Raw genomic sequence first — 24,409 nt, 5'->3', positions numbered from 1 at the left:
GGCCAACTGTATCAACAAAATAAAGAGCCTTTACATTGTAGACAATTCCGACAGCCATACCCATCAATAAAGAAACTTTAGAACAGTATCCAGTAACGTCTTGCTGACAGGGTCTAAGAGGAAAAGCAAATTACTGCACAGATTCTGAAGGTTTAAATCTATTGCACAGTGGATTTTGTGGTCTCAGCCTGATTATTAGTAGACAACTCTCCAGAGCGCACAGTCTGGGACAATTCAGCAAGAATAGCAGTGTCCACTAAAATAGCAAAAAAGTGATGCAGGTCAGGATTAGAGAGGGATACCAACAATTTCATTTAAAAAAAATTAATTTAGAAACATTCTGGTTTCTGACAGAGCACCCCTAAAATGGCAGGCTTTTTTGTTATTCCATCAAACATTTTTAGAAGGGTTCTTTCATCCTCTGTTGATGTTAATTAGGGTCTTTTCAAGCAGGGTGACTACAATGAGGATCAGTGAAACCAACTGTACTTTGTGTAAGACACTTGAAAAGGTACTTTGTCCACTAGCTTCTTTCAGTTAGTGATCTCATGTGCTACTTGTAACACTAACAAGTACAACTACTACTAGATGGTAATATACTTTTAAATTGGTGCCCTGCTAAAGTGCTCCCTCCATGTGGCGGGGGAGGGGGGAATCTAGCAAAATATTTTCAGCAACTTGGTATTTAAACTGTAGGGCTAATACAAGTTATTGAGGCAAAGCCACATTTTCTTCCTGCAGAAACTTATATTAAAAAAAAAAGACCAGTTCTGGGCTGATTCTAAAAAAAATTCTCCAGAGGATCAGAAACTTACTGAGTCACTGACATGAGGGCAAACATCGTAGAGCTTTGCTCCATCTTCTGTGCTCATAGAACACCTGGAAAAACAAAAGACAAGAGTTGGGAGACAGACCATGCAACGGTGAGGTCAGCCACCTCAACAGCACCACCTGTAGCTATCATCTGGGCATCTCTGCCATTGCAGAGGCCTCAGGCATTGGTGGCATCTTGGTTTTTCCCATCCTCTCCACAGTTTAGAATGTTTAACTCAAGTCCCTGAGTTTAACATAAAAGGTACTGGGTGAAAATTAATGACTTGTGTTATACAGAAGGTCAGACTAGATTATCTAAAGGTCCCTTTCTGGATTTAAACTCTATGAAACACCTGTCTGTGTTTGCAGCACACTGCTGGTGCTTTCCATGGTAAAGTGAGTCCCCCTGGTTTTAGATAAGAGCTGGGTAAACATTACTCCACTTTAAAAAGCATAACTGAGCACATGAAATGTATGAGGGAAGTGGGCTGTTGAGTGGAAGTCTTGCCTACTAGTAACCTGAACACTCATAACTCACAGCTGTTTCAGAGCAGTGCTAGAACCCAAGCTCTGGAAAGCTAATGAACGGTTTGGGCATACCTCTTCTCTGAAATGAGAAAAAGATGGTGCTTTTTACAGATTACATAATTTGTAATATCTCCAGAATGATTCGCTTTTCCTCTGAAAAAGAGGCTCAAAATTGGTGCTGTAGGGTTCCCTATTTATTGTCTCTCAAAGATTCAATGTCAAAATGTGCTCAGTTTAAAAAGAGTTTTTGTCTAACTACAAGCTCCGCAAACCTTTTCTGGACTATGTTCTGGATCATATACCTGTCAGGGATTAGCTTTGCTTCGTCTAAGGGATAATAGAGCTGCCAGCTATCAAATATATACTTTTACACTCCTTCTTGCCCAAAATGTGTTATCACCTGTGGTTAAAATAATGTGAGCACAAGACCTGCTGTCACCAGAATAATGGTGCATGAGTGAGATGCCACGCATGGTTATAGTACTTTTAAAAGAGACTATGGTTACCACGCCCAAAGGTAAAGGGGCTGTTCTGTTTCAGAAAAGTACCTGGCTCCATTGGAGAGCTTCAGGACGACTTGGTTCTTTAAGTCATAGACTTTCCCTAGCCAACAGTCAAAGGCTATGTAGTCGCCGTACATAAATGGCTAAGGAAAAAAAAACAACAACTGTAAAATACAACCTAATTCCTTGAAATATCATGTAAACACACAATGCAAACTGCCCAGCGATCTCTTCTACTCAAAACGGCCCAGGACTGAAACAGCAAGGCTGCTGCAAGTTGGAATGGAGATATACTGTAGAAGTGCATGCTTTGCATGCAAAAAGTGACCCGATCGATACCTGCATTCTCTAGGTAATGGAAACAGCTTGGTCTCTTTCTTGACTTTCTCTTAGATCGTAAAGCAGAGAAAAACGGTCTTACTCTATCTGTAAATTGCTTTGCACATTATTTATAAAGGTGGACTGGCCAGAGCTGTGCAAAGGAAACCTTGTGTAGCACCTGCATACATTGGATAAAGCGGTGCAGAGTATGACCAGTTTCATCTTCGTGGGCACATTATTCCAACCAGAGAAGAGATGCTCATGTCCTTTTGCAGGAAAACCTCCCTGTAGCTGCCACCCACAAATGCGTATTTCTGCAGAATGGTTGCAACATTCCTCATTACTTTAGAAAGGCTTCACACGACAGCCATTTACGTAGGGGTGGGGAAAGGAGGGAAAGATGCTTGTTTCAAGTCTATTTTCTCAACTCAATGAAGGAAATGAACAGGGAAAATTTTCGCCTTCAATTTATTGTCTTGCAATCACCCACCCACTCAAAACCAGGTCTGCAGGGAAAACCAGGTATGACTCAGTCTCCTTCAGCTGGACCAATAAATAATAATAATAATTTGCTCTTTTAAATATTTCTGAAACCTGTTGATATAGTAACTATGTGTTGCAGCTCAGGACTGTACCGTTGTCATGGGACTGCCAGGGTCAGGTGATCACATCAGCTAATCACAACGCAGAAGCGTCTCAGACCATTCAATACTGACAGTCTTCTCAGTCTAACGGGATCTAGCAGTACGATCAGAAACACAAGAGGGAGGGGTTGGATGCTACACCTTCCTCCAGCAGTAAGGACATTTCTGGTAGATTTAGAATAAAGCCAAGTCACAGATAGACAACAAAACACTGAAGTGTCCAACTTGCGAGGGGCACTGCTTGCCTCCAGTACACCACCATCCCTGTGAGGTACCAACCCCCTAGTTCCCCTGGGAGGAGAGGGGAAGGACTGTGGCTGCATTCTCACCCAGATATGCTGTAGGTCTTTGCTGTTGACAGGATAGAGGATACAGTTGGTTCCTACCAGCTTCACAGCACACTCTATGTTTACATCGATTACAGTCCCGCACTGGCTGTCCTGCAAATACAAAGAGAGAGGGGGTGGGGGGAAAGGGTCGGTAACCAGGGAAAATTCTCAAGTTGTATGTCAACTGCATGCAGGTGAAAGGTGCAGAACTGACAACCCTGGAGGGTGAAACGCTCTATTTTTCCTCAGAGCAGACAGCACTGGCAGAAGCAGCGCAAACTTCCCTCAATAACCCTGTTCTGGAGGGATCACCGCACACAAATTTAAAGCAGTCTGAAGTCAAGGATTGGGAAGGTTAAAAAATCCTTCTTCCCAGTTATAATTTTAACTGGCTGTTGCTGCAGCAACCTATGAATTCCTGCCTCTGCTTGCATAAGGAAACAGCTAGTTCAGTTGGTGAAGTAAAACGGTTGCTGCTTGTTCATCAGTTTAGCATTTGGGTCCCCTGTACCTTGGCTCCCAGATACATGGTGTACTGTTATTGTCATGCTCAAGGTAACAATCCACTGCAGCTCAAAAGGGTTCTCCCCCACAGGTAAAGCTCCAAACGGGGCAGAGCGTGAGTGCCAGACACCAAGAGGCTATAAAATAGTTTGTTGCCTTTTTATTCAGTTTCCTATTCAACACATTTTATATATTTATCTTCACCTACCGCTGGCAGCCAGCGCAATAGATAATCTGGCACCGTTCACTGGGCCAAACGTATTAAGTCACAAGATTTCAAGCCAAATAACTTACTTGTTGGTCCAATCAAAAAACATTATCTACCCTCGCTCACTTTTTAGTGGGGACCAATGATCAAATCTTCAGTTAAAAACAAGCTAAGCTCTAGATGTGAACCTTTAGAAAGGGTTCTGCAATAACATGTACACATTTCACAAACACACGCATTTCACATACATATGGTTTAGCCCTCCAAGGAAGAGAAGCGAACCCAAACATTCTGTCAAACTCAGCAGCTACTCTGCCCTCCTGACACAATCAATAGTTTTATATGTTAATGATCACAGTCCATTACAAAACATGACTAAGGGATGGCGTGGAGAATGCATTGCTCTCATTGGCTTCAGTAGCTGTCCTTATCGCACACATCAAGGCCTACTATTAACGGAAACAAGAGAATGCATACTTTGAAGAGCTGACATCGTGTACGTACTGAATGAGCTAACTCATTCCACAAACATTCCGTCCTTTCTCACAGATTTATTTACTCAAGCCCTGCATCTAGAGCCACATGCAGTTTCTAAAAATCCACGGTTTTTGGTGCTCAATTCACTCTGCCAGGTCTCAGGGACAGCCAGTCATAGGAAGGACCTCCTTTACAGATACAAACGGGGACTGTCCAGGATAAATATTTGAATAGATTGCTCAGCAAGCGAACCAGAGCTGTCTGGATTCTCTTCCATCCCTCACTAGGCAGAATACAGGGCTTGAGGCAGTGAGATGCAGGGAGAGAAATCATTTATCTGTTCTCCTCCAGGCAGCCAAGAAGAGGGGGATCAAGGGAGGGAAGCTCATGTGTGTTGGCAACAGCATATCTTTGCTCTTCTCCCTAGCATAACGGTGCCAGTGTTACTCAGTAATGTACGTAGGAGACAGCATAAGAAGTGCTACACAGGCAGAGACCAAGGCAGGAGTGCTGTGCTTTGCACACCTGCTTCACAATCTACAGCTACTCCTTCACGCTAGTGGCTGCGTTGGGAGATCGTCTCACAGACACATCACTGATTATGTATCCTAGTTTCTGCACACTTCACAGGCTCTGTAGTGTGACTGGACTAGCACAGCTCTCCAACAAAAAACCCTGACTACCACAGACAGCGAAACCGTGCTGTCAACAATTGCATTCAAAGACTTAAGCATAGTTTTGCCAGAGCCGTGCTCAACGTTTTTCCAACACAGCTGCTACTAGCTTAGTTCAAGCCACAGGACAAACAAGGCCTGGACAGCAAATCTCATCTTTGGGAACTCAACTGCAGTGGCTCATTATTTTGCATCTGACTACTTGCCTCTGCTCTTCCCCAGAATGATCTTAGATTTGATAACCCCCACGATATTGTTCCTTATCATTTAATACTTTTGTTTCTAGTTTTTACTTAGTAATTCCAGGTAAAAGAACCAGAAAATGTTGGTTTAGGATGAACATTTCAGAATTTCACTCGTCTCAGAAGACATGGTTTTTGTGCACCAGACAGTGAGTACCAGGAAAGTTCTAGGAGCCAACAAAGTATTATGTTCTAGAGGCTGCAATTTCTACCAAATGGTCGCAGGGTCCCTCTCCCCTGTCCTTCATTTCTAATGGAAAAGGCACAATAGTACACTCTATCTTATCAATAGGTGACACAGAAATGCCTTCACTGTACTTGATGAATAACATTTATCCATTAACCACCAAAAAATCATGAAGTCATAAGTAGTTCAGAGAATTCTCTGCTAGTTTAGTCTGTCTCATACCATGCCCATTTCCCACTCACTGACCAAAGCTTTCCAAGGCACATCACATTAAAATACTGAACTGGAAAGGCAGCCTTGTGGTATATAGCAGGGACTCTGCATTACACAGCAAGTCTGCCAGTGTCTGGCTATGTGCCTTGGTCCCCTGACTCCACTCTCTGCCTTTTTCCAGGGGTCTTATGACTAACACTGCTATTGAGAGAACAGAGGATCAGCAGATGAAGCGTGGAGATTGCTTAGCAGCAGCCCTGTGCTGAGCTGAGTGTGTTATAGAGGTAGGCTCAACCTTACCACTGTGCTGAGCTGAGGCAAAAGGCTGCTGCTGCTTTGGATGCAGAGAGATTACAGAAATAAGTGTTTTTAAAACAAGACGTTCAATTTTCTCTTGATATTTTCAATTGAGATTTCTCCATACATAATTCCAGCCAAGGACAAGGCAGGAGGTTCCACCAGATTCCCACTGTATTACATCTACCTGCTCCAGTTTTCCATTCCCCTCTTCCCAAGCACCTCTCTGGCGGAGACTCCTGTCGGAGTCAGTGATGGTTCCTGGGTCAGTGAGCAGGAAGTTCCTGTTAACCCAAAGTGAAGCATTCCCCCATAGCGCTCCCAGTCCACGCTAACCTAGGATATGAGAGACCAAGTCTCCACCCGGGCAAGCTCTCTTGCTTTAGCAGGTAAGAGACTTTAAGGTCACTCACTTTGGAACCTTTGTATTCTGTCATCTACAGATCTTGTTTTAAATCACTATGTGGCTCAGTTCAGCTTGTCCCTCCCCTTGGACAGGTGCTCAGAAGCAGGGCTGTAAGTGGCTGTATTGGAGAGGGAGTGACTTTGGGAGAACACCCAGGGGTTACACCCCAGGAAACCCCATCTGTGGCACCCTTCCTCAATGCCTCCCCTCCATTTATTTGGATGTTCTTAACTTACTTTACCATGAGACTGACATTATCCGATTAAAATATGACCCCACTGTTGCAACCGCTGTTTTATATTTCCAGCAAATATTGTACAAAGGTTGTCAAGTGAGGTGTCGATGATAAGGTTATGATTTGCTGGTGGTGATTATGTTATCTGTACACATATAACTTCAAATACAAAAATGATACAAGTATTGGCTCTATACTTGGATTTCAAATGCTTGCTCCTGGGGTAAAACCCACAAGCTAGCAAGCCAGGACATCTTGGAGGAACTATTCAAATGGAGCGGCCCAGCAAAAGAACATTTAACTGACAATGGATCATGGGAGACGTCCATCTACACTTTATGGAATTTCCTGCTGTGACGAGGCAAAATGCATGGACATGAGACTTGCCCATATGACTCCAAATTCCATCTTGTTGCTGTAATTTTCCACCGTAAGAACAATGAGAAGCCTCCACATGGCAAAAGCTATAAAAAGCCCTGGAAACACCTCAATTTTGTCTTCAATTCTGCTTCTTACCTCTGGAGGAACTTTGCTACAAACTGAAGCTCTGAACAAAGGACTGTATGACCCATCCAAGCTGTGGATGTATTCCAGAAATATGACTTAAGCCGGCAGTTTATTCCATCACTGCTACAAGCCTGAACCAAGAACTTTGCCATTGCTGTATGTAATTGATTCCTTTAACCAATTTCAACTCTCACCTTTTATTATTTTTATGAATAAACCTTTAGATTTTAGATACTAAAGGATTGGCACCAGCATGATTCTTGGGTAAGGGCTAAGTTATTTACTGACCTAGGTGTGTGGCTGGTCCCTTGGGATCAGAAGAGCCTATTATTTGATGAGACTGGTTGTAAAGAACCACTCGTCCCTGAATCAGTGTTTTTGGTGGTGATACAGAACTCAAATGCCTGAGGAAACGGCCTTTATGTTTTCTTGTTAGCCAGTGTGCTGAAACAGGACTTTACTTTTGTGGCTGGTTTGGTATCTCTTATAAAAGAATAACCACCAGTTTTGGGTTGTGTTTGCCCTATTTCTCAGCAGTTCGTCCTGAATTTGGCATCTTCGGTTCTGATCCACTAAGGCACGGTTACAGAGACACTAATCCTTGAGGATCAGAACCTGCTGACTAAGTTTTTCTGCTGATTCATTCCATCAGGTTAGAATGGGGCTGAGTGGTTCATTTTCAAAGTGAGACCAAGCCAGCATGTGTCTCGTGCAATAATACAGGGTTTTAACTATAGATTTCCCCCAAGTCTCCACACGGTCAGCCTCAGTAAGGTGGAACTGTGCCCTGTTCTATTCCATTATATTCCAGATAAACGGGAAGCTCACAGGAAAATGGAGAATCAAGATTTCATAGTTCCTTTCTAAAAATCAATTTCTTATGAGCCAGTGATGAATGGATGGAACTGGAAATCCAGCACTGTGCTCTTTAGCACAAGATCAATCACAGTTTAATTGAGTCCTGAGTGCTAGATGAGTCAAGCACCCTTTGTTGCAATGAACACATTCCTGTGTGCCCATTGTTGTCCCCACAGCACATATCATGCCGGAGAAATGCCCAAGTTTGCGATGGGGAAGTCTCTCCCTCGTCCAATTCACTGTCCCATCCAAAACAAAGCTGTAAGAAAGGCTAGGAAGAGAAGAAAATGGCTTGCGTTGGTTGTATTTTTTGTCTTTTTTAAAGCACACCATGCCATCAATGAAAAATTAAGACCAGCCATATATTGGAAAGGGTCAAGTGACAGCAGGTACTTAAATGCTCAGGATCTACACCAGAAGTGACAGTGTGCAAGATAGCAGTTTTGGCATAGTAAGGCATCACACAATAGCACACACAAGAAGTAAGTGAGACAGCCTATTATCCTCAGCTCATTCAGGAAGGAAAGTGTGACAGGACAGAAAACGCGTGTCTACATTTGCCAAGGGGAGGAAGGGGAGAGAAAATACCAGGAGAGACAAATCACTTCAAGCTTCTAGGAAGATAGTGTTTAAAAAAAAAAAAAAAAGGAAATGGATGGTAAACAAAAGGAAAACTTGTCAGTGAGTGTCTCTCAGACTGAAAATGACATGCAACAGTGCCCATTTACTGCCAGGGGCTGGAATGTGGCCTTAATCACCCCCCTATCACACATACAGGTCTTACCACCTGGGATAAAGTTAGTGGCCAGCTGTCTGTCTCACCACACCACCAGTGGGTCTGACATTGGAGGGAAAATTGAGAGAAAATACACGTCAGAATAAGTAGGGCAGGAGTTAGCAACTGCAAAAGACTGCCAGGCTAGCTAAATTCCTTAAGAGATCATATGGCTCATTTGAGGACGGATATTGAACATCCTTGATAATCTCTCACGCAATCAAATTCACACATCTCCGACTGAGTGCTAATGCTGTAATATTCTACAACATGGCAACTAGGACTTAAAACAACATCGGGTAAGAGAAAAGCTTGTGGTCTGTTGTTTAAGCACCAGCTCCATTCTGCTGAACTGGCTCTGCTGGACACTTTAGCTAGGTCTTGCCTCAATAGTCCAGGGAGGCCTGGGTACAACACTAGGGGGATGGGGCAAGCTAAATCGGTCTAAGTTACGCAATAGCGTAGCTGAAGTTGACATACTCAGAGCTACTTACTGCAGTGTCTTCACTGCGGTAGGTCGGCTGTTGATGCTCTCCCGTTGACTCCGCCTATGCTTCTTGCTCCGGTGGAGTACTGGAGTGGATGGGAGAGCGCTTGGCAGTCAATTTATCGTGTCTTCACTATACACGATAAATAGACCCCCACTGGAACGATCGCTCCAGAGATCAGTGTAGACATGCACGGAGTTTTCATATCTGTTTTCTGGGGTCAGATGGACACAGCGCACTCACTGGGGATCTATTTTGAAATATCTCTCAAGAGACACTTCTTCCCATTGAGGAAGTTATGCTAACTGCACCACAGAACTCTGCGTTTCCATTGCAACTGCTACATCAGACCTTTGGAAATTTTACTTCCAATGGATAATGGTCATGAAAGAGCTTTATGGTAATATGTCTCCAACACTGACCCTGCTAGTCTTGTAAAAAGGTACCAGGCACAGGATGAATTTTAATTTGGCTAGGCTCAGCTGCAGTACCTAGAGAGGTGATTCAGCCAGTATGTAGAACTACTGTACGGGCTTAAACGTCATAATGAAACAAGTCTCCCCTTGCAAAACAGCAAGAGTGTTGCATGTGATGGACAAGACTTGAGCTAAGTCTGGGGGGGGGGCGGGGGGGAGGGGCGAAGGACACTTCTGAGATGGTTTGGGAATTCTGTGCCTAGAATGTGAAAAGGCAGGATATATCTACAGGTTTCAAAGCAAGAAATGCAACAGTGTGTGCAGATGAGACAGCTTCAGGGGAGCTAGAAAAATGGGAGAGCCTATGGTACAAACCCCACACAGTGTGGGATTCCCACTTCACCTTTACTATCCCCCACTCACAAAAACAAACACTCAACTTTTGAAGTGCAGACACCAGAAGCGAGAGTCATAAACCTTACCCTCAACATGGTATCGGAAGCTGATGTTGCTCCAATGCTGTGTCAGCTCCTATGGCACAGTCTCCGATTAATGCTTCGGCACACACCAAGGTGGGTGTAAAGATAAAGTGTTGAGCAAATTGCTGCTTCCAAAGAGTATTCTGCACCACCTCCACCACTGCCCCATGGGCGAGTGTAAAAGAGTCCCACTTAAATATCACACATGAAGGCAAACAAACTGAATATTGACAAAACGTACAAATGCTTATATATAAATGCTAGAAGTCTAAATGCTAAGATGGGTGAACTAGAGTGCCTGGCACTAAATGAGGAAATTGATATAATAGGCATCAGGAAACTTGGTGGAATGAGGATAATCAATGGGATACGGTAATACCAGGGTACAAAATACACAGGAATGACAGACTAGGTCGTACTGGTGGGGGAGTGGCACCGTATGTGAAAGAAAGCCTAAAGTCAAAGAACAAAATCTTAAATGAATCAAACTTTACCACAGAATCTCTATGGATAGAAATTCCATGCTTGAATAATAAGACTTTAGGAGTAGGAACAGACTACTGACCACATGAAGGACAGTGACTGTGAAATGCTCAAGAAGATTAAAGAGCTTACGAAGGCAGAAAATGCAATAATGGAGGATTTCAACTATCCTCATATTGACTGAGTATGTGTTACCTCAGGACGGAATGCAGAGATAAAATTTCTAGACACATTAAATGACTGCTTCTTGGAACGGCTTGCCCTGCAACCCACAATGGGAGAGGTAATTCTTGATTTAATCCTAAATGAAGCACAGGATTGGGTCCAAGATTTGCACAGAACTGAAATGCTTGGTATATAGTGACCATCCTGTAATTAAATTTAACATCCATGTAGGGGGAAAAATGGCAGAGAAACTCACCATGGTTGCATTTAACTTAAAAAAGGGGAACCACATAAAAAAAAGAGGAAGCTAGTTAAATGGAAATTTAAAGAATCACAAGGGTGAAATGCCTGCAAATGGCATGGATACTATTTAAAAATACCATAAACAGAGGCTCAAACTCAATGTACACCCTCAAATTAAAAAAACAAATGGTAAGTGGACCAAATACCACTATGGCTAAACAGCAGAGTAAAAGAGGTGGCTAGAAGTAAAAAGGCATCCATTAAAATTGGAGGCCAAATCCTAGTGATTTGCAAGTCAAGTGTAAAGCTATAATACGGCAGACCAAGAAAGAACCTGAAGAGCAACTAACCAAGCACACAAAAACTGACAGCAACCTTTTTATCAAGTAAAGCAGAAGCAGGATACCTGCCAAACAGTCAGAGGGGCAGCTTGATGATCAAGGTGCTAAGAGAGCACTTGGGGAAGACCAGGCTGTTGTGGAGAAGCTAAATGATTTCTTTGCTTGTGTTGATTGCAGAGGTTATGGGGGAAGATCCCCACACCTGAGCCATTCTTTTTAGGTGACAAATCTGAGGAACTGTCCCAGGCTGAGGCACCAGTAGAGATGGTTTTGGAACAAAGTGATAAAGCAATCAGTAATAAGTCTCCAGGACCAGACGGTCTTCAGCCCAGGGTTCTGAAAGAACTCCAATATAAAATGGCAGAACTATTAACTGTGGTATGTAACCTATTGCTTAAATCAACCTCAGTACAGATGACTAGAGGGTAGCTAATATAACGCTAATATAAGCGCTAAGCAAGCACTAGTAGACCTGGCCTGGAACTGTTCATTTTAGGAAAGACACGACTAAGGAGAGTTTTGATAGAGGTCTATCAAATCACAAATGGTGTGGAGAAAGTGAATAAAGAAGCATTATTTACCCCTTTACATAACACAAGAAGTAAGGCTCACACAATGAGATTAACAGCCAACAGGTTTAAAACAAACAAAAGTAAATATTTCTTCACACAATGCAGTCACCCTGTGGAACTTGTTGCCAGGGGATGTTGTGAAGACCAAGAATATAACTTGATTCAAAAAATAATTAGATAAGTTCATGACGAATAGGTCTGTCATAGACTAGTAGGCAAGATGATACAACCCCATGCCCTAGGTGTCCCTAAATCTCCAACTGCCAGAGGCTGGGACTGGATGACAGAGGATGGATCACTTGATAAATTGCCCTATTCTGTTCATGCCCTTTGAAGCCATTGCCAGAGACAGGATACTGGGCATGCTGGATCTTTGGTCTTATCCAGTATGGCCGTTCTTATGGTCTATGTGGGATGCTTCACCATTATGTGTACAGGGTCACTCATCCTTTACATTTAAAGCTCAGAGGATAGGCAAGCTTTCTGTTTAATCATGTGAGATTATCAGCCTCACCTGCTCAAGAGAACTCCATCTCTTTCAGTTATGCACTACGATCCACACCACATTTCTAACCATAGTTTGCTATCGAAGGATAACAGTATCTGTTAATACCCTAAAAAAATGAAGCTGCTGGATACTTTCTAAGTGTGTTTGACTTCAATGTAGGTGTCTTGGCCCACCTTAGATAGCCATGCAGCAGTATCATGATCTATTAAAAAGCAGCACTTACATTTGAGCTCATGTGTCTGACCACATCCCGAGGGACAACCGAGCGATCCTCAAGCTTCAGCTAGGAGAAGAGGGGAAAAAAAGAGAGACCAGGTTTAGTGACCTCAGACAACATTTGGTGAAAAACTAGGACAAAGTAAGTGAAATAGTCCATTTCACTTCCTCTGTTAATACTTCCTCTGCTGAAATGCCCTATGTTCCAGAAGCATGCTCGCAAAGTGCTTTTATAGACACTGGATTAACCCTCACAGCACCTTTCAAGGAAGGCATTATACCCATTTTGTAGCTCTGAAACACAACAATTACATGACCTGTCCATAGTTTTGATGCAAATCAATTATGCTGCAACACCAGGAATAGGACACAAATCTTGACTCAGTTCCTGGCTCTCGCAACCCACATTTCACTATCCTATGGTGGAGAGTGGGGTGTGGTGATACAGGTGAAAGTAAATCACATAGGGCAGTTCCCCTTTGTCCTGCACTATTCATCTAACCAGTCAAGTATCACACACAATACCCCAAAACTCTGTGGTAATCCCATTTAGCCAAGAGCGTCTTGTGCAGCTCTTGGAAAGCCAAATCTTAACTAGCTAGGGATGTGATTTGTGTTACTGTGCTTCCCCATCGCAGCAAAAGCTCCCCTTAAAACCAGTCAAGTGCAGAGATTATCTATCCCTGCAGCAAAAAAATGTTAAGTCATCTACAATATATGAGACATTGTTTATGCCCTCTGTTTCACTCAGCAGTCCCGTCATCCAGGCCAGATAACATTCTTGTATCAGAACACAGCATTAAAAGCAGAAGCTAAGATTTGTTCATATATCACCTTTCAGATTCCAGGCTTCTCAAAGCACTTTACAGTAATGAGTTAGAAATTAGTTCCAAAGCGACTGTGGCAGCAAATGGAGTAGTCGAAGAACCATTACATGCTCAACAATAGCTCACACACAGCCTTGGGCATCAGAACTCACTGAATTGAGCCAGGGAGGGGATGAGGCAATGTGGTTTGGTGGACTAAATGTAGTAGTGAGGCAGATACTTCTGAATTCTAACTCCAGTTCTGCCAATGGTCTAATGCAGCCTTAGATCGATCACAATCTCAGTTAAACATGGGAATACCAACGTAGTTTCCAGAGGTGTTGTGAAGGCACATTAACTATTGTCCGTACAGCATTTTCATCCCCGAAAATGTGTTAAATACCATTACGTCCATTTTGGACAAGTGTTCTGGGATCTACAAGAATTGAGGATAGAACCACTGATTGGCAGGTTACTCTCAAGACAAACTTAACACTGCATCATCTATCAAACCATTGGAAAAAACTTGCCAAGGGTTCCAAGAATCAGAGGGGTAGCCATCTCAGTCTGTATGCACAAAAACAAAAAGAGGAGTCCGGTGGCACTTTAAAGACTAACAGATGTATTTGGACATAAGCTTTCGTGGAGATGTGGGGTTTTTTACCCACAAAAGCTTATGCCCAAATAAATCAGTTAGTCTTTAATGGTCTGCCAGGGGATCCTCGTTGTTTTTGAAAAGGGTTGTTGTGGATTGTCCTTCACGGATGACTTTAAAATCAAGATTGGATGTTTTTCTAAAATATATGCTCTAGAAATTATTTTGAGATGATCTATGACTTAAATTATACAGGAGGTCAGAGGAACGGTCCCTTTTGACCTTGGAAGCTATGATCCACTTTTCCCCAATCAATCTCTATCTCAAAATTCAATATTGCTTCATCTGCATTTGGTAGAAATCCAAGTTGTAGCCTGTGGCTTGGATTAGCGATTTAGTCAAAAACTTGTAATCTAAGAGTAAGAGCTGGAACCAAACATCCTAGTATGTACTGTCATATTTTACTGAAAACCCATAAAGTAACACACAATTAACCATACTGAGTTGAATGGTTAAAACAGGACTGATAGTCGGAACATTACCACTGTATATCTTTGAACATATTAATTTCTTATGCCTCCATCTCCTCCCTGCAACTCTCAAGAGTATTGAGGGTTAAGTTTTTATAAAGCTGTAGAAATTCTTCAATGAAAAGGTACTGTATGTACATAGTTATTTTAACAATAAACCACGGGTAATTACAGTGTTTACATTCCAATAAATACTCAACCATAAACTGCACTCTGATATTCTAAAGAATTAACTTATTCTGTTTTTCAAAGTGTACCATTTACACTTATATTTTAACATGCATTAGAGTAATTTAATTGCAACGACACTGGTGTTGAAAAACACAACATGAATTAAACATTACTTACTAAATCACACTACTCTGTTATTAAATATAGTGTCTGGTAGATCCCTAATTGTGACCGGATGTTATGTCAAGCAAGAGTGATCGAACTTAAACGTTTAATAAATTTATTACAATAAGTTGCAAACAAATATTGGTCCCAGCCTGCTCCTAACAGTTTACATACACAAATTCAAGAGTGAAGTGGCCTGAATATACATCCTTCCTGGGAGTTTTCTTCACTGTTAAAAACAGCCTCACCTTCAGATCCTTCTTAAAATACAATGCACTAGAGTTGCTCTCTGCAGCTCATCTCTGCCCCTGATTCTAAAACTCTTTGCCCTAAGCAAAGCTCAACTATTTTATAATTTTCTAGTGCAGCCAATAAGATGAACCTGGTTTGGTTGCCAGGATGACTGAGCAAAGCAGTGCTACATCTACATGCAGGATTCCAACACCTGACATCCTATCACAATATTTAGAAAATCTGTCATTACACGGAAAGCTGCCAAATCCCAGATAAGGCGAAAATAAATAATAATAATAATAATAATAAAAGATTAAAAATAGGATGCCTTTTCGTGAATCCCTGATATTCAATTCACTCAAATTCTCTCTCTTTAGGGTGACCAGACAGCAAGTGTGAAAAATTGTGATGGGGGTGGGGGGTAATAGGAGCCTATATAAGAAAAAGACCCCCAAATTGGGTCTGTCCCTATAAAATTGGGACATCTGGCCACCTTCCTCTCCTTCTCCTACTCTATTTGTGCTCAGCAGACCAATACTGTCTTCAACTCAAGTAAAGCCCCTCAGTCAAAAGTTATGTAACTAAATATTTAGAGTACTTTTAAACCTACATCTCATTCGCTATATTTCTCTCTATGAAAATCAATACAGCGATGAGGCTTCTGCATCCAAGTCACATGCCTTGATAATGCCAGTAGGAATCTGAAATAGCAATTCCTTGAATAGGCACCTGCTTTGCTATTCCTGAGTAGCCCTGGCATTCAAGCCATGTCTTTCCACTAGTCAGATGCTTTGTCCCAGATTGACAGCCCTCTCAGCACTGTGTAATATAATTGACTTTGAGCTTCACAGCAAATCCATAGCCAAAAAGACACCATCCTCATTTTAGCAGGGAAATGCTAGTCTGCAACATCGCTTTCCAGGTCTGATAACACTGTGCCCTCCGCTTCCTTTTTTTTTTTTTTTGGGGGGGGGAGGGGGGGGACGATAGAGTGGGAGGAATACAAATCATTTCATCACTTACTTTCCACAGCAAAAAGAACAAGAGTACTTGTGGCACCTTAGAGACGAACAAATTTATAGTTAACAGCTGATATTTATGACAATTTATTCCAGTTTAAAAACTTGAGTTGTTTGTTACCATATGACCAACTTCTCAAAAAGTACCTCCTGGTCTTTGTAGACTACTCCGGATATGCTCAGGTTAAATTCTCATTGTGATGCCTGAGATTTAACTACTTAACTCATTAAAGCTAATGAGATTTCCTCTCAGACAGCCATCCTCTATGTTAACAGATCAAAGTAGAGCAATTTGTTTGGATGATTCAGAAGAGCTACAAGTGCCAAGAACTGTGTCAGGTAAAATAGCGATCTATTTTGAAGCCATAAATGGCAAATATTTTCTTAATAAAAATGCTATCGAGATTGCTTTTTGAACAACTAGCTCTGATGGTACTCAAACAAAATAACCTGTGTGTTTATTTTATACACAAAAGTGATACAAGTCCTCAGAGCGCTCTGAAATAGGACACACTCTCATATGCTTAAAATCAACATTTTGAATATAACTAAATTTTCAAGATAGTACTTTGGTTATGCTTGGAATTTCACTACCACAGTGACACTTTCTCCACTGATATATTTGCATTCGGGGGGGGGGGGGTGCGCGCAGTCTAAGTGGTCACTCATTATCCAGTCAAAATACAGGGGGAAATGTATGCACACATATGTATAATAGGCAGCAGGTTTAAAACAAATAAAAAAATGTTCTTCTTCACACAGCGCAGAGTCAACTTGTGGAACTCCTTACCTGAGCAGGTTGTGAAGGTTAGGACTATAACAGCATTTAAAAGAGAACTGGATAAATTCATGGTGGTTAAGTCCATAAATGGCTATTAGCCAGGATGGGTAAGGAATGGTGTCCCTAGCCTCCGTTTGTCAGAGGATGGAGATGGATGGCAGGAGAGAGATCACTTGATCATTGTCTGTTAGGTTCACTCCCTCTGGGGCATCTGGCATTGGCCACTGTCGGTAGACAGATACTGGGCTAGATGGACCTTTGGTCTGACCCGGTACGGCCATTCTTATATACACAAACACATGACATTTGCCTTTTTGCCTCTTAGGGCAGCGAAGGGATATTTTAACTTGACAGTTTCCACCGGGATAAAATGAAAAGTATTTCTGCATGCAATCCCAACCCCTCCAAAAAAAAAAAAAAAAAGACAACCATGAAGAGTGCCAGCTGCAAAGCAAGTGTTCACGATAAGCAGGCAACACTGTCACACATGATAATACCTAATAGTCTGTTCTCTGTTCAGGATGAAGTGAGATTTTCAAGCTAGAAACAAGATTAACCTGGAGAAACAAGCAACAGTATTAAGAACAAATGCATCCTACAGGAAGTGAATTGTTTCTTTTCATCTACTAATGGATCGGCACTCACATCACAAAAAGGCACCACAACTGCACCTCTCGTAGGCTCAGAGGGGAGAAGTCACTGACCAAATGGATCCTGGAGATTGAACTACTCTTACAGAGATGCTCTCCAGTTTAGGAGTTTGGAAACTAGCAGCGATGACAATAAGAAGGCAACTTGCCCTTGATGCTACCCAAGCTGAGACTTCAACCTCCAAGGCTGTCCACCACCTTTCACCAGCAAAAAAATTCAGGTAACACAAATGTAATATGTAGTTAGCAGGTATGACAAGGAGTGTGCTGCAATAAAAAGGTGGGGAGAAAATAACCAGTCTTGATTATACCTACTAGTTAGTGTCAGAGTATGCATATTTTATTATATGCAAGGAGAATTAACTCCAGAAATATAAATGTTAAAATGGAGGAGCAGCAGTGAGAAGAAAATAAGAAAGATCCTTCTTTGAAATCTAAGGGCAGATGGCAGTCTTTCATAAAAAGAAAATGCAAGGCATTCTCCTCCCACACCTGAAAACCAAGGAGACTGGCTGCTCTTAGCATAAACTCTAGAAAATACACTGTAAAGAACAGTTACATACTGCCTGGGATGGTGATGGGCTAGATGACTGAACCGGTTCTTCCCATCTGACTTTTATCTTACTGTTTTATCTAACTTATTTCTATTAGTTTGGTCTGAAGTGAAATTGAGTAAATGATATCACCAACAAGTATGCTAGAAAGGCAAGTTCTGACCTGCACTGGCCTGATGGCACTCTCTATTTCTCCTTCCTTTCACAATGACCTGGTGCTTTGCTCCACCCCTACTTCTTCATCTTGCGTCATGGTCTTTAAAAAAAAAAAATCAGTTTCAAGCACTCTTGTTAAATACATGTAAATCTTGCTCGGACACCTAAAGAAAGGGTAGACAAGTATGTTTTGTGAGGGTGTGATAAGCTTTCATTGTTAGTGAAATGAAAGAAGAGAAGAGAAAGAACCAGTTACATTTAGAATTTACCATTCTTCCAGAATTTCCATGAAAAGTGTGAGGATACAGTAGCTTTATTGTGTCACCATCCAGATCAGTCCTTATCTTTATTTATCCACCAATGGACAATGCTCCCCTCACCCCAGGAGGCAGCCTGGATCAGTGGTTTGAGCATTGGCCTGCTAAACCCAGGGTTGTGAGTTCAATTCTTGAGGGGGGCCACTTAGGGATCTGGGGCAAAATCAGTACTTGGTCCTGCTAGTGAAGGGAGGGGGCTGGACTCAATGACCTTTCGGGGTCCCTTCCAGCTCTATGAGATAGGTATAGCTCCATATTTTTCTAGTTCTAATTTCCATGGATTTAGTCTCCTCCAAGCAGGTTTTCCTGCATGGAATGCAGATCTTAGCAAATCAACATGCTGTAACCATATCAAAAATTAAAAACTAACGTCCCTCCAGGTCACTGCCCCAGCTGAAAATATCCAGCCATCCCCATGTCGTATTTTTATTTTTAAGGGATATCATATACTCAGTACCTCTGAAGTTGCCATGGAAACCTGTAGTTCCGAGGCAAGGGGTGGGGGAGGGGGAAAGAGAAATCAAGTTAGCAACGAAGATTTGAGAAGAGTCTACCTGCAGCAACAGGTAAGGAAGTATTGCAGTGCTCTCCCTGATAACACCAGGAAATGAGGACCTGAATCTGCCTTGTTCATTCTTTCAGCACCCTTACTCTCATACTCCAACTCTCTCTTGCCCCACTCCATCCCCTAAACACGGTGCCTCTTTCTGCAGTTAAAAATTCATGAAAGCCAAGCTTTTTCCAAAGGGGGTTGTGCTAGAAATAGTGCTTCCTTCCCAAGTAGGCAGCTACTCTGACACCCAGCTCTGAAGCTATTCAATGTAATTAACCCTCTGCTCCCTGCTGGGTAGGTGCTACAGGGATATCAAAGCAACTTTCAGAAATAAATACCCTCCTTCCTCAATCTGCTGCCCTTCCCAAAAAATCCTTACTGGGATTCCAGAACCCACCGAAGCACATGCATTCCACTCCTTTCTTCCAACCTTCCCCCAAAAAAACTATCCCCCCATCTGTCTTAACTCAGACATCACTATTCTAAACTGTGTGGCGGTCACCAAATGCTATAACGAGAGGCCTGGACTTGACATGATCCACAGCCTCCTTATGTATGGATTTAGTATAACCTGCAGCCATCTTTTATGTTTAGCCACCATAACAAAAACTACAGAGTCAGGAGAATTTGGCCTTGACAGACAGAGAAAAATATCATCTGCAGCATTACTAACAGGATAGATATATATTCACAATGTCATGAGAATGGGAGAAAATGGACAAGCTAGCATCAAGTTTCTGCAGCTCCTTCCTGATTATAAAATGTCTAAGGTTTTGCCATTGCAAATGTAATCCACTAATGAAGCATAAAGATAAGCAGACCTTGCAAAGTTTTTGCTAACTTTGAAAACACAAACGTTAATGACTAGGCAGTCTTAGGCATCTGAATTTTTATACAGTGAAAATGACTGGGTATTGTTTTTGCACAGCTATGCTTTGAGTAAAATAATTGGTTATGGCATAGATAAGAGAAATCATCTTGTTAACTATCATACTGAGGGTCAGGAAACGAGCTCGTAGGAACTTAACTCTGGGATACAACTCTGGGATACAGCTGAAGACCAAAGACTGTGTAGAAGCCAAAGCCCCGGACGAGATCAGATCCTGACCAGCCATTGGGAGACATCAGTCTGCTTTATTAGGAGTGATGAACATTAGATGCTTGGCGTGTGTATTCTGCTGATTAATTGTTGATTGTTAATAAATACCTGTATGAGTTTAAGAATGTTTACTGTGTGATCAAGGCTCCTTTATTGGGACAAGGTCCCGTTAACCCATAGAGGGCCACTGCACCCCAAAGGGGAGGAGAGCGAGCCCCAAATTGAGCAAGTAACAAGGCTTAAATGTAAGTGACCTTGGTTTTGTGTTTCTGGGCTAATATGTGAGGAGGGGGTCTCTCTGCAAGTCTTTATGGTGACAGGCTCACTTAGATCCCTAATTTTCCCATCTTTGACACATAAGAAATGGGTGGGAGGTAAGGTCCAAGTTTTCTAAATTTAGCTACTAAAATGAGACTCCTAAATCCAAAGTAAAGATGCTAAATAGAGCAGCAATTGGGACTGAATGTTCAATCTTTGTTATCTAACTTCAGTCACCAAAATCCATACTGATCCTTCAAAACAGCTGTTTTAGGATTTCCAAGTGTTCATTTAAATTCATATCTAGGTGCCTAAATTAGCACTTCAGTGCTTAACACAGCTATTCAGCTGCCCTAAACATAGGTCTGAATGCATAAAGTTAGACAATGAAGGGCTTGTCTACATCACAAAGTTGCAGCGCTGGTGAGGGAGTTACAGCGCTGCAACTTAGGAGGTGTACACATCTGCAGGGCATCACCAGCGCTGCAACTCCCTGTTTACAGCGCTGGCCGTACTCCCGTTTTGTCTCGGGTGTAGAGGATCCAGCGCTGGTGATCCAGCGCTGGTAATCAAGTGTAGACACTTACCAGCACTTTTCTTGACCTCCGTGGAATAAGCAGGTATCCCAGCATACCTGAGGAAGCCTCTGGTAATCAAGCTGGTCTCCTTCCCCGGTTTGCTCTCGCATTCCCCGAACCCCGAGCAAGCAGGTCTCCTTCCCTGCGGTTTGCAGGGGGGTTCGGGGAACGCTAGAGCAAACCGCGGCGAAGCTGGTCTCCTTCCCCGGTTTGCTCTCGCATTCCCCGAACCCTCCGATGCAAGCAGGTCTCCTTCCCTGCGGTTTGCAAGGGTGGTTCGGGGAACGCGAGAGCAAACCGCGGCGAAGCTGGTCTCCTTCCCCGGTTTGCTCTCGCGTTCCCCGAACCTCCGTGCAAGCAGGTCTCCTTCCCTGCGGTTTGCAAGGGGGTTCGGGGAACGCGAGAGCAAACAGCGGCGAAGCTGGTCTCCTTCCCCGGTTTGCTCTCGCAGTTCCCCGAACCCCCGAGCAAGCAGGTCTCCTTCCCTGCGGTTTGCAGGGGGGTTCGGGGAACGCGAGAGCAAACGGCGGCGAAGCTGGTCTCCTTCCCCGGTTTGCTCTCGCGTTCCCCGAACCCCCGAGCAAGCAGGTCTCCTTCCCTGCGGTTTGCAGGGGGGTTCGGGGAACGCGAGAGCAAACCGCGGCGAAGCTGGTCTCCTTCCCTGGTTTGCTCTCGCGTTCCCCGAACCCCCCTTGAAGCCGCCCAACAGCGCTGCAGTGTGGCCACATCTAACACCACTTGCAGCGCTGGTTGTTGTAAGTGTGGCCACTCTGCAGCGCTGGCCCTATACAACTGTACTAATACAGCTGTAACAACCAGCGCTGCAAAATCGTAGATGTAGACATACCCGAAGATTCCAAGTTTGGTCTGAAGCACCAGGAGCTACTGAAACAGAAGTTTCTAATGGGATTTAATAATAACGTGTAGCTAGTAATGTTAAGTCAGAGATACTTATACAGTATGTGTGTTATTTCATGGCATGTGCTCTACTTTCCCCTTTTGTATCTTAAAGTTACTTCCCTTCAGAGGGACACTTGTGTTACACAGACCCTATTGTATCACACAGGAAACATTTGCCAAAAAATTAGGGAAAAAGGAGAAAGGTGAGTTTAGTGCATGGGTATTGGGTGGCTTTGGAGATCGATGATACATAGGAGGTCAGATTAGATGATCTAGAGGTCCCCTTTCTGGCCTTCAACTCTGACTATGTGGAAGAAACTGGCAGAGCTGAAAATTTTGTGGATAATTTTGAACATTAAGAGGATCAACCAGAAATCCTCATGTCACCAACTCCACACAGTTTTTTTCGACCAGCGTTCTATACAATCCTAGAGGGGCTTCAGGTTAGCTTTACGCCTAACAAATTGTGTCCTGAGGGGATGGATGGTTGTGTATATGGGGAAAGGGGCTTATGGAGGGAAGCTAACCAGACCATTGGAAAGAACAAATACTGCCTGAAACTGGAATCTTATAACCCGATGGGTCTGAAGACAGAAGATTATAACAAACTGGGAGCTAATAAGCTACACAAGAGTGTGAATAATGCTCCCCCCATTGACTGGGGGAGGAGTTTAGGCAGTGGCATCTCCAGATTATTCCTGCAGGACACAAGTATCTACTCTGTGGCTCACCTGCAACCTATTCCAGGTGAGAAGCTCAAAGTCTGCTCTAGTACCACAGTCTGTTTATTTGAAATATATTGTATCCTCCTGGAATAAGGCTCCAGATCTCTCCTGGATTAAGGTCTGGTCTACACTAGGAATGTAAGTCGGTATAACTACATCACTCAGGAGTGTGTAAAATCCACAGCCCCGAGCGATGCAGTTAAAACCCTAGTGTAGACAGTGCTAGAAGAATTCTCCCGTCAACCTAGCTACCGCCTCTTGGGGAGGCGAGTTGCCCATGTTGACAGGAGAACCCCCTCCCGTCAGTATAGGTAGTGTTTTCATTAAAGCCCTACAACTGCGCCGCTGCAGCACTTTAAGTGTAGGCAAGCCCTAAGTGTTTGACAAGACACTAGGAGGCAGCTTCCTGTTCTGACCTCACACCTTAGGAATCAGGAGATCTGAGCTGAGTTCCCAGCTCTGACCCTGGGTTAGTGTGATTTTAGGAAACTGAGGCACAATAATTGGTTCAATCTGCAAAGTGGGGACAGAGAACACTTTACATTTTGTAAAAGTGCCCCTCAAAGTACTGTAACTTGTTAAAGATGTAGGAAGGGTTTGTTTGTTTCATTAAACACAAAAATCTTTGTCAGAGATATCCTGCATCAATGATCTCAAATACAAGGTATCCCGGACCTACCAACTGACTATTTCTCAGGGTCCATCATTTGAGAATGCTCTGCTCCCTACTTGAGTTCTAAAGTGGCTTTCACTAGACAGGGCTTACTCCATGTTTAAGTGAAAAGCAGTTCCTAAACGCAAGGGGATTTTAATTTTTTTAAAAATCAATTTGAAGCATACCGGAGCTGGCTAGACAGCCAAGTGATCAATGCAAAACACTGTCTTACAGGATGTGATGTTGAAGTGTAACCTCAGGTGGGCGAGAGCTGAGACAGATCTAAACATGCTCTCTTCTGTGATTGAGCCTGGAGCCACACTAGAGTCTTCAGGTGATGCCCAGGGCCAGCAGACCCATTCCAAAGGAGCTCTGCTAAAATTAAATAGATTTACAAAGTGCCCAAGAATCAGTTGTTTTAAAACCCACCCAACGACAGTGGACATCTACCTCAAAAAGTGTCATTGCTTGAAACGCACTGTAGGAGAGCAGGGTCAGAGAACATAACTCCACTTTCGGCTTCTTTAACAGATGTAAAAAAAGATCCCTGTGGATTATCCAGTCATTATGGTGAGATTTTCAAAATGCATACAGGGGCGTTAGATACCCCAACTGCCTCCCACCTTTTTTGCATTACAAAGTCCCCCCTAAAAATGGATTTTAATACAGTACGGCTCTCCTGGTTATTAGGGAAGCAGAAGCTGAACTTGTTTATAATTTTTGACAGTCAGTTTCACACAAGCAGCATCACGAAGTAGGCATTTTTCAGTATGAAAGCCACAAGACATGCCAATTACAACGAAGTAGTATGAACTGTGTTTTATATTTCAGACATGTAACATTTTCAAACAGTCTGCAAAAGGATTCTCTCAAAGAAACGCTCACAAGTTTTTGTGTTAGATCAAATTATAGGCCCGCCTGGTTTAGTATTCTGTCCCCATAGCCCGGTAACACTTCCTACCTCCCGAGAGTCATTTATGAAATAACATACAGGGGGAGGGAATTGAGACGAGAGAACTGTGACACTCACT

The 24,409-nt window shown here is 42.9% G+C and overlaps 1 protein-coding gene across 3 annotated transcripts in view; it reads right to left on the bottom strand.

The window, feature by feature from the left end:
* The window catches only part of UBE2O (ubiquitin conjugating enzyme E2 O), an 89,003-nt gene that overhangs the window by 26,131 nt on the left and 38,463 nt on the right, over window positions 1-24,409 (bottom strand). For 2 of the 3 annotated variants that reach the window (XM_050919225.1, XM_050919222.1), the window contains exons 2-5: window positions 12,640-12,699; window positions 3,139-3,249; window positions 1,890-1,987; window positions 816-879 (exon numbers count right to left, since the gene is read on the bottom strand). In XM_050919225.1, the coding sequence (XP_050775182.1) occupies window positions 816-879; window positions 1,890-1,987; window positions 3,139-3,249; window positions 12,640-12,651 (285 nt within the window). In that variant the 5' untranslated portion in view covers window positions 12,652-12,699. Of the gene's footprint in view, window positions 1-815; window positions 880-1,889; window positions 1,988-2,800; window positions 2,904-3,138; window positions 3,250-12,639; window positions 12,700-24,409 lie in introns of those variants that run through there. The other variant, XM_050919224.1, reaches the window with a different exon arrangement.

This window comes from Gopherus flavomarginatus, chromosome 12, assembly GCF_025201925.1.
Source record: "Gopherus flavomarginatus isolate rGopFla2 chromosome 12, rGopFla2.mat.asm, whole genome shotgun sequence".
Classification (NCBI taxonomy): domain Eukaryota; kingdom Metazoa; phylum Chordata; order Testudines; family Testudinidae; genus Gopherus; species Gopherus flavomarginatus.
This window is presented reverse-complemented; position numbering and strand designations above follow the sequence as displayed.